The sequence below is a fragment of the Cyprinus carpio genome, chromosome B13 (genome assembly GCF_018340385.1).
Source record: "Cyprinus carpio isolate SPL01 chromosome B13, ASM1834038v1, whole genome shotgun sequence".
NCBI lineage: Eukaryota > Metazoa > Chordata > Actinopteri > Cypriniformes > Cyprinidae > Cyprinus > Cyprinus carpio.
This window is the reverse complement of record NC_056609.1, coordinates 17371612-17382864: the sequence shown is the minus strand read 5'-3', so window position 1 is coordinate 17382864 and position 11253 is coordinate 17371612. Positions and strand designations below refer to the sequence as shown.

The window sequence follows — 11253 nt, the reverse complement described above, 5'->3', positions numbered from 1 at the left end:
TCTGATCATGTTGCTAATGCTGAACAGGTAAATGTAGGCGATATTTTTGCTGCATATAAAAGAGAAAGGCAGTTTCAGAAGTGATGTTCCATTTGCGTATGTGGTAAAGCTGCTCTTCTGACCTATAGAACAGGTAAGGTAAGACTTTTCAAGTCACTTGGTCACATGACCCCAGAGATTTGCAGAGCAGCCTGAAGGCCCTCCTACGCCCATAGGCTAAACACACCATTTCTGAACCAAGCAAACACAGTAGCAGGCAAAGGAACGAGGGGGAGGGGGATGGTGCCACAAGTCCAGAGCTGCTCAGTACGACCGTTCAAATTTTTTTTTTTTTACATGCATACACCCAGCAGAGTTCAAACAAATGAGAGTTAAATACCATCATGGCTTTAGTACGATACTCTGAGCTGTGTAAGTATGTGTGTGTCAAATGCAATACAATTTTCCTATACAATCAATTAATTAATTAATTAATTAAAAGATAAAAATCCAGAGAGAAATCTTTGCCACCAGACACAGGTATATACTTAAATTTTTTTTATTAATTGTTTTCAATAAAGGGACAAAATTGGTTGGTGAACAGGATAATGTAGACAACTGCCAGAAAACACAGACAGTGGTTTCTCCAATAAAACTCAACATAGACCAGAAACAAAAACAACAAAAAGCAAGTCTGTCAATGACCTTTGGTCATTCTTTTCTTTAAAAAAAAAGAAAAAGAAAGAAAACAAACCAACAAAAAATGATCCATTCTATGTCTCCGTTTTGAACAGAGTATTTAAGCAATAATAAATAGTGACTCCCATTGAAAAAGATAAAGTTCAAGTTCAAGTTACAACAAACAGCTCTCATAACAGGAATAGAAAAGGCTGATAACAAAATATTCCGCATTGCCATTTACAAAAGAGTATGAACTTAAGTGGGCTGCTCCTTTAGTTCCATTTCATTTTTAAATATGCTTTGCATATGAAAGTCGTCCCAATCTAAATATAAAGCACCATTTAATATTTGGCAATGAAAAAAAAAACACCTGCAAAACATTGATTATTTGAATTCATTTATTTGAATGATTTTTGTTTGTTTATTTACTGGTATTTTACTGCATATGAAGTTAGCTTTTTTTTCAAGATGCTGGAATGTATTCAGGTGAGACAGGTGAAAAGACAGAAGCACACTACAGAACAACCCAACATTAGCTTGCTGTACTGCATACAGAATGGCAGCAAAGGAGATTTTTAAAAAGAAGAACAGAAAAAAGATATGTACAACCACCTGTTTTAGCTAGTGTGGACATTCTCAAAAGACTCCTCAGGGAAACCATTGAATGGCCTCCTTTGTACAATGCCACATACTTTAATTTTTTTATTTGATTTTTTTTTTTCCATTTTCTTTTTTTAAACATACAAATAATTCGCACTATATTATCCTGCCAAATTAAAAAAATATACCGTGGCAGCTTGTTGTTTTTTTTCCACTACCAAAAAAGGTACAATAATACCTTTTGAGAGAACAAGCAACAGTTAAAAATACAAGCCTCAATATAAATACTGTAGTACCTACACTAGGTGAACATTTAATTCAAATACCATTCTAGAAATACAGAAGAAAGTAGACCATAAATGTGTTTTAGCATAGGAACTGACATGATGTGCATTTTCCTATATTTAAGTTTCTCTATTATATATTTTATATATAATCTTAAACCTTTCCCCAATGCAAGTTTGACCTGAAGAGCTGTGAAGAGCCAAGATGAAAAAAGAAAAAAAAAATCACAGATTTTTCCCATTTTATATATATTGTGATCAAGTCTTGAACACCACCAAGACAAAGAGGAAAAGAGAAACAACAAACTTAAATACAGTTTCCCCTAAGATAATGAAATGTTACTTTTTAAAAAAGTCATTTTATTTTCATACTTAAAAAAAGATTTGTACAAAAAAAGTTCTTGCAGTGAAAGCAGCAAGTTTCAATTGTCCGTACTTTGTCAAGCACTGTGTGCTTTGACACAATAATATTATATCGGAGTTGGGCTTTATCTTTATGAGGTGAGAGGAGGAGTTGGCTTTTTTACATTAAACAATGACACCATGTTCGATTCATTAGGAAGTTTTCCCTCTCGTGAATACCTGTAAACTGGGAAACTTTAACAGTGCACTTTGTTGTCCAACAAGCAAGAAATCTTAATTTAGATTCAACTACTATACCTCCAATTAGCATGTCTAATATAAAAAGAAGGGCAGAGTGGCAGGTGCTGTCTAAACAACAAAATATTGTCTATAGTCATTGATGTCATAATACAACAATGAAAAAGAGTCTCCTTGAATGTCAACTTATACCACACCGTGTGTGAAACTCATATAAAACAAAGTAACAAAAGTGACGTGTATGGTTTTCCCTCTCTCTGCATCTCGCTCTCGTTGGTCGGTCTTTCAGGTTCATTTAGTCTTTTAGGGACCTCAGACATAGGCAATAAAGAAATTAGATTTTGACTCAGACCTGTAGGCAATTCATAGTTAATCATCACTGACAGCTGCAAATATTTCAATGCTATCTTAACCAATTCTCAAGTGTTCATTACATTAGTTTGCTCCAAATGCCCTCAGGTGTTCCTTCGCAATGGACGTTCACACTAACAATGGTCATCAAAGAAACATCAAAATGTTGTGCTACTGAAGAGAAGACTTAAACAAACACAGAATAGTCAAATGATTGTGGACTGACAACTAGTACCGCCAAGTACAGTACCTTCAGATAGAAGAAGTAAACAAGGCTGAATCCCACACCATATACTGCATGTGCCATGCCCAGGACATAAACCACAATGGAAGGATACGTTTTACGTAGGTACCTAATGGTGATTAACTAGAACTTTCCTTAGCTTTTTGATTATTACTATTTCTCTCTAAAGTCACAGATGACTGTAGCGGTAAGGTACTTGATGCAAGAACCTTCTGAGGATCCGATCGATCCTTGTTTAGTATCTAGCTGAGACTCCAGAATTACAGCAGATGAGATTAACCAATGCAATTTCAAGTTATCCAAGGCACTCTTTTTGTTTGTTTTACCAAATGATAGTACAAATTCAAATCTTAATGCTGTTTCCTTTTTAAGAAATCCAAAGGCTGTAATTTTTTTTATTCCATAATAGGGGCCAATTAGTATTTTAACCCTATGTGGACAGAACATCTTTTTGAAAGATTAGTTTAAGTGCGATTTCCAGCCCGTCCAAAGAGGGTTAAGCGATAGCCTGTAGTCCTCCATGTTACAACACAAAACTGTACATGATATGTATTACAGAATGTATGCAGCATGGTTGTTTTTTCTTTTCTTTTTCTTTGATCTCAAAAAAAAGAAAAATAAAGAAAAAAACATGTAAAATAATGAACGATAAAACAGCAACACATTTACTAAACAACTAACCAACCAGGGACAATTTATTTTTAAAATTAGCCCAAATATATCATGCATGCTGTCAAATTTTCCAAAATGGGAAAGAAAAAAGAAAAAAGTACACAACATGTAAATTATTGCACAAGAGAAAGGCTCCAAGTTTGCGTCAATGCAATAGTATTGCCCCGATACAGATCATGCATTCAACGGTAAATGAAAAGGGTGTGCTGGTGGTGCCAAGCACATTGTCTTAGCCGCCACTGGACTAGCGAAACAGGGAAATCTACAAGGATGAGGGTGGGAGTGGGGTAAGGTGTTATTCGCTGTTAACTGGCAAGTGAGCCACCACACTCCACCGCTACTCAGTTTTAATTTCGTTGTTCAATGCGCGGTCACTGTGCCATTTTTTCATGTGTTTCTCAAGGGTGCTGTACACACTAAAAGGCATCTGACAGATTTCACATTTGTAAACGTCCTTGCCCACTTGCCCGTGCGTTTTCATGTGCCGTGTTAGCTTGCTGCTCTGAGCGCAGGCATAATTGCAGAGCTCACACTTATAAGGCCTCTCACCCGTGTGGCTGCGCCGGTGCACTGTCAGATTGCTGCAGTTTTTGAATATTTTGCCGCAGAACTCGCAGGTGTCACTGCGTCTGCCATCTTTTGAGCTGGGCCGACCAGGACCCCCGAGGTGTGGCGTGCTGCCACCACTGCCCGTCCCGCTGCGGCCCGAGACACCGCCATCCAGGTCCCCTGGTGGCGTAGAGAAGCGCAGGCTTCCATTCTCTGAGGAGTGCTCTGAAGACGAGGCAAAAGGCGATTGTCTGGAATCCCCGAAGTTCAGAAAGGGGTCCTTCAGCTGCCGAGAAGCAGCATAGCCAGCCAACCACTGGGAATAGACATTCTCAGTGTTGGGGATTGTAGGGGTGGAGAGGTCAAAGTCCTTCTCCAGCTTGATTCGTTTAGAGAAAGGACTAAGTGAGCTAGGACTGCCCAGTAGGAGCTTCTTGGACAAACCAACAGAGGCAGATTCACTGGGGGATGAGCCTCGACCATTAATAGCTGAGCCACAGCCCTCATCCACTCTGTCTGATTCCAGAGCCGAGTCCTCATCACACATGTCCCTATGTGCATCATTGTTAGAGTTTAGGGCTCCTCGCTTGTGTTGATGAAATGCCTCGCTGTAGTGCTGCATGCTGGCAGCCAAGCCCATGCCCTGCATAACCTCAGGCAGCGAGCGCGGGATCCCATCCTCGCCTGCACCCAGACGTCCGCCGTTGTTCTCGTGGTGCCGTGCAGCCTCGAGGTTGAGGCTAAAGTGGTAGTTGTTTCTACCTCCCTCTCTCTCCAGCTCCTCCTCCTCTCCTTCCTCCTCTTCCTCTTCCTCCTCTTCTTCCTCCTCCTCCTCCTCTTCCTCTTCCTCTTCTTCCTCTCCGTTCTCTGGAATCAGGCGGTTGTTTTCGCTTTTGAATTTGGCTACCACAGACTTGAGGGCATTACTGGCGCTACCCACCAAGTCGCTGGTTCCTGGCTCAGGGGAGCTGGCTGTGGACAAGCCATCGTCGGACTTGACCGTCATGGGTGATGACTTGTTCATGTGTGTCTTCATGTGCCGCTTCAGCTTGCTGGCCTGCGTACAGGCATGGTCGCACAAGTGGCACTTGTAAGGTTTCTCACCCGTGTGACTGCGTCGATGCACGATTAAATTACTCTGGAACTTGAAGGTCTTCCCACAGAACTCACATGACTTGCTCTTCATTGGCGTGTTAGACTGTTGCGTAAGAGGAGTTGGGGTGGACTGGGAGCCAGAGGGGGACTGCATGGAAGGTAGGGGAGGGGTGGAGAGAAAGGGTGGCTTGGTTCCTGACTGGAATGGTTGTAGTAGCCGTTGCATAGGGCTGGGCCTGTTAGGTGAGAGAGGAGGAGTTGACCCTGAGGTGTTACCAGCCAGCTCCCTCAACCTACGAGAGAAGTCCATAGCTGGGGGATCCATAGGTATGGGGTTGAGGCGCAGCACCCTGTCGAAGGCACTCGGGTGGTGGGTGGCCAAAGCCAGCTCCTCCGGGCTCAGGTGCTCCATGCGATGAGGGTCCAAGTGATGGCGGGGTGGAGGGCTAAAGAGAGGCGGAGTAGGGGGAAACCGACCCTCTCGGAGAGGGGGTCCATCACGTCCAGAGTTGGGTATCCGCAGCAGGTGGAATGGGCTTCCCTCTGGGAGATGGATGCCATGCAAGGGGGGCTGAGAGGAGCAATCTGCACCCATTCCCGAAGGAGCTCCCACTCGGGTCGTGAGCGGACTTCCGCGCTCACTCTCAAGGTAGATGCGGAAGCCATGAGTGTTCTGGGCATGTTGCAGCAGAAACCAGGCACTGCTGAACGGCTGCTTACAGGTTGTGCACGTGTAGCTGCTGGGCTCATCTTTACCTGTAAAACACATAAGAGAAGAGTTAATTCTCGAATATTAACTGCAACTTATTTAAAGGAAAAATAGAATAGAATAGAATAGAATAGAATAGAATAGAATAGAATAGAATAGAATAGAACCATTAAAAGATCTCTAGATCTGTTACATGCATTTGTTCTCATTCCATTTCTCAGCTGCTCCCTTGTTTATTTCGGACATACAAAAAGCCTAAAGATTGGGTCTTAATCATTTATGAACCTCCCTCATCTCCCATCTAGACCCCAGGCCTGTGCATACCCCCATACTAACAGTCTCTCATCGACTTTAGCCCCTCAGAAGGCTAAAGCAAGTATCACATAACAGTAAACACAGCTCTTATTATAAACATGCTCCCAAACAGCACTACAGGCCAGGACCCAGTGGAGCAGAGCTTTTCACAACACAAGACCAGACAAAGCACTGGTAGTCCAGCAGAGAAAGACTCGGTTGGGGTTTAGCTTAGGTCTTTGCATGGGCTGACACACTCCTCCTGAACGGTGTACAGCTGATTCTTGTAACGGTTGTCAGCAGGGCTATAAAAGCAAACAATAGTGCTCTCTCAAGCTGAACACTTTCATCCATGTACAAAAACAGACGAACGGAAAGCATACAGTAAACAAAATCTGAAAGGACTACAGAAAAATATACTGTAAAGGGGCAACAGAGGAAACACATATTGTTAAGATGTGTTAAAGGTTACTTTACACAAAATTCAGGTGTTTTTAACCAGTGGAAAGCTATAGGAGAATAGTAACAGTTGTACATTGGAAATTTGAATTCTAATTAATAAATTGTCAGCTCTTCAAATGCAAACTCAAAAAAGATGAGTTGCTTAAAATTGAAATAAAGGAATCTACCAGTAGAACAGAAAAAAAGCAAAAATAGAGACCCTACTCCCTTACAACTAAAACATTAAAGTATGTAGACAATTGTCACAGCAAAGGAACATTTAAAACAATAATTGACTTTCAATGGCACTTTGACAATGAGGGGCGATTTTCCTCCCATTGCATTTGTAATCTCATTTAATGTTTCTGACTCCTCCACCACCTCATTTAGGAGATTAAATAATAAAGGAGGCTGGAATCAAGAGCCTTTCATCATTAAACACACTGTGCTGAAGCCTAATGCAATGTTACCCATTTATGAAATATTTTTTGTCTCTGCATTTTGGAGGAACTGATACATTATATTCTCAAAAAAAAAACAAAAAAACTTGAAAAACTAGCGGATGCCCAATTGTCTGGTCTCTGTAAACGAATTAATAGATGTTTTTACAACTTTTTCAACACTTATAATTTACCTACTAGTTTTACCCCTTTTTTTTTTAAACATGCCTGTATTAAACGTGCGAAATGTATTTAGTATTATAAAAACGTTTAAAAATATATATATTAATAAAAAAAACTTAAAAACATCATTATTACAAAACACATTGAAGGAAAAAACGTAACTCTCTCATAAATATGCTCAAGTCTAGATGTTTTATCTAGTCCAGATGAAAGCTGTCAAAAGCTACAGAACTATTTTTGATAATTGCAGTGAATAAATTCCTAAAAAAAAAAAAAAAAATTATAAAGTGCTGCAAATAGCATTTGCACCATCAACAGGTAAACAAGCAGCAGGTTCAGGATGCCTATAGTTAAAAAACACACGATTAACTCACAAATGGCAATGAAATGGATATTTTCATGAGGTAATGAGTGGCAGTTTGAACTTTGAAAATTACCAGCGTTAAAAGGGATGTTACATGCAAGGTACAGATATCTACCTACGCTCCCAAAATTCAAGGTCAAGCGGTCAGGAAAAGAGCCATCATCCACACAGGAACCACAACAACAAACAGCGAAAATGGACAGGAGAGATGGATTTAACTCCCCCCACCAGCCAGAGGTCTCTAAACTGCTATCATGTACTGTTTACAACCATCCCAAGAGAAAGAGGGGAGAGGGAAAAAGCAAAAAATGGAGAGATGGCGGAAAGAAACGCTGAAAGAGGTGCTGAACGGAGCCGAACAGGCAGCGTGCACTCTTTCATCTCGTTTGTTTTCCCTTAGAGGGGCTTTCTCTGAAGTCTTCAATAGCCAGCAAAGCATGTAACGAGGCAAGGCCTTTCTGCTGCTCAGAGGAGGAAAGGCAGGCCAGAGCCACTGTGGGTTTTCTCAGATAATCCTGTTAATGCACACAAATGGGGGTGGTTCTGGAAGGCTCCGTGGCGGGCAGACAGCCACCTCCGGACATCGCTGCACCCTTTTGTGCTGTCATCATTTTGTCTCTGGCTTGGCACTTCTTAAACATGGTAAATGAAAACACACACCCACTCTACATGACAAATGTGTGCAACAAATAAATGATAGGCGTTAAGGAATGACTAAGATGAGTAAAGCTCAATCTAATATAAAACGTGGTGACGTATATCAGTGTTTCCCAAACTTTTTTATCATCTTATGTCCTATCAGTAACATCAAACCATAAATGTGTTCCATTTTACTCAAATTATATTAGATATCATTTTAAACAAAAACAGACCCATTGAGCAGCTTCACCGAAAATAAGTCAGTGAAAATATAAGATAATCTTTTTCTGAGATAGATTCCTTTTTAAATGAAATCCAGATGAGGTATATATTTTATTAATTAATTAAAGGCAACAAAACATACATGTTTAAAGTGGTCATTTAATGCCCATTTACCACAAGTTGATATGATTCTTTCGGGTCTTCTTGAAAAGTCGATAGGATAGTTTGGTTAAAATTTCTCAATGGTAGTTTAAAAAACACCTTTTTTACCCTGTCAAAAACAGCTTTTTTTCAAAGCAAGCCATTTTGTAACATTTTCCTTTAAATGTTAATGAGCTCTGCTGACCCCACCACTCTCTTACAAGTTGCTCTCTGAGCCGCATTCATTGTGAAATTTGCTAATTAGCACATTATTAGGAAAGGTGATTTGCAAAGATTCATTAAAAAAACCTTAAACTCACTTTTTCTGTTGTTAAAGCTGGACCACGAATGATTCGCGCAAAGATAGACGCATTTAGGTAGATCGGGGGCACATTCCCTTCAGAAACAAATATAATCCACTGCGTAATCAACGGCTCAGATGTCAGGAGTCATTCTTGTCTACATCTGCTCCGGCGGTCAAACAATGGCTGACTGATGACAGCTCACTCAGGGCAGGTCCAGTCTGTGCTGAAACGCCACTGTCAATCAAACTATCGTGGGAGGGGCCTGTCTGTGTGACGTCACAAAGACAAGTATCTGAGATCGGCTCGATTTGAGAAAGGGGTAGAGATTTTAGTAGATTTAAAAAAAAAAAAAAAACACTGGGTGGATTTTTATAATTTTAAGGTGGTTGTATACATACACTGCCAACACACATTTCAGTTCAAACAACTTTTAAAAAAATGATGTTTTTTTAAATAAATAATTAAATAAAATAAATGTAAAAATGATCACAAGGAACCAGAACAAGAGAGCAACGGTGATGATATCACACGCCAGCTTTCAGCTGACAGAGATGGGCAGTGAGGGAGGTGACGGTTGGTGTGAACAGAGAAAAATAACAGCACATTGCTGCTCTATGGCCCTGCCACCCACGAGCACCTCCTGACAATCTCACTCATGACCAACAGCTGAAAGCCCTGCACCAAATCAAGACTGCACTACTTTATATCAGTGGGGTTGATGCAAAGGCCAGATAAATTATGGATCATTACAATCTGCAGAAATTATATTTAATTGCTGCCACCTGCAGAGGGTTTAACCTAGTATACATTTTTGTATTATCATGCAAAGGGTATTTTTCACTCCTGTCACACAGCTACAACTGTAATGGCGATCTGTTGTTGTCGAGGTTGAAGGAGAGTTTTAATTTGCATCATGTTGAACACAAAACCCAATTCGCTCTCAATACAGGGTCCTCAGAAGGTTCAGTTCTTTAAATAGACTTTGAGGGTCTGCCGTCTCCTCAACAGCCACAGAGATCTCTGAAGGACAGGTTACCTCATCTCCATGTTTAACAAGGGCCCGCTTCATTTCATTACACATGGCAACGCTCAGTGGAATATGTAATCATCTTTTTCACATGACATTTTGAATATCCAACTAGACAAATAATTGCGGCAATAATTGATAGCTTCACGCAGGCTGCGGTATTATTGACTGGCGTGCATCTCGCAAGCACCAGCGTGTGCCATGCGGGCATCGTGCTTGGCACACTCACAGCCAGGTTCTTCTTCTGACAAAACTGTCACAATCTGTTCCGATGACGGGAGTCGGCGAGCCACCGACAGGTGCTCCAATAATCTGCTATTAGACTCTGAAGATTTTACTGGGTGGAATTAAAAGCAGCAGCCTGCCAAAGAAATCAGCCTCCCCCTCCTTTCCCCCTTTTGGTCTAATTTTAATTTTCTCAAGAGAGTTGAAAGAGTATTCTTTGTGTCATTGACTGTCTTTTTGAGAGGAGAAGTCGAGAGCTGAGCATTCGAGACGGGTGAGCAGTAAAAGCAGATGAGGGACTCGTGGGTTCACAGCTGTTTAATGTGCGCTACTACGTGGCTCGAGTCTCTCGGCCGCCGCTGGGTGCGCAAGTTTGCTAAATGCAATGTTAATCTGTGCCTTGACACTCGAAGCATCTAAGAGAAGAATTCGGAAAGCGGCCTTGCTCTAATTTTCACAGATTCCTCAGTTAATTAGAAAGCTCTCCAATTTGCTGCGAAAGCGGGACAGTTGTTGGACTGGTCTGCAGGAGCTGGCAGCGGCACGGCTACTTACAGACGGATGCGAGCACTCAGTGCATTGCTGGCAGTTTTTACACAGGGAAATGTCAGAGCAATGTTACAGCACAGAGCCACGGGAAAACAAGAACACCCCCCATACCCCCTCCCCTCCCAAACTGCCAACCACATCCTCACAGGACCGACTAATCCAGCTAAATCGGTACACACACACACACACACGCATTAAACTGCAGTTAGATAAAGCCACACTAAATGATCTTGACAAAAAGTAAGGCTGTATTACAGAGCGGTGATGGCTTGGCAGAGAGTGACTGGTGCCCATGATGAAACCGGAGACATGGAGGAAGGAAATATGTTGTGAGCCCCCCATCCGACCAATCCCCCCCCCACCCCCCACCCCCCCCTGCTGAGTTCTGCATCTTGCGCAGGAAAACTGTAGCACACTAAACAGATAGCTTTACAGTGCAAAAATAACCAAAAAGTTTCAAGTTATGACTCGTGCAAATTTCAGACAGCTCGTCTGGGGCACAAAACGTATAAAATCCGCCAAGGGACATGCAGGTCAGCCGTATTTTATTGCAAAAGTGCACTCAAACACACACACAGGCACACACATGCATAACCTGTTTGTTGGTATTGGAAAGGCACTGTGTTAGTTACACAAGTGCATTTACAAATGAAAAATTG

At 41.5% G+C, this 11253-nt stretch overlaps 1 protein-coding gene across 2 annotated transcripts in view; it reads right to left on the bottom strand.

The window, feature by feature from the left end:
• Positions 1–522: 522 nt before the first annotated feature.
• LOC109049284 (B-cell lymphoma/leukemia 11A-like) overlaps positions 523–11253 on the bottom strand; it is a 54638-nt gene continuing 43907 nt past the window's right edge. For both annotated transcript variants that reach the window (XM_042736980.1, XM_042736981.1), the window contains exon 3: positions 523–5811. In XM_042736980.1, coding sequence (XP_042592914.1) covers positions 3749–5811 — 2063 coding nt within the window. In that variant the 3' untranslated portion in view covers positions 523–3748. The remainder of the gene's footprint in view (positions 5812–11253) is intronic.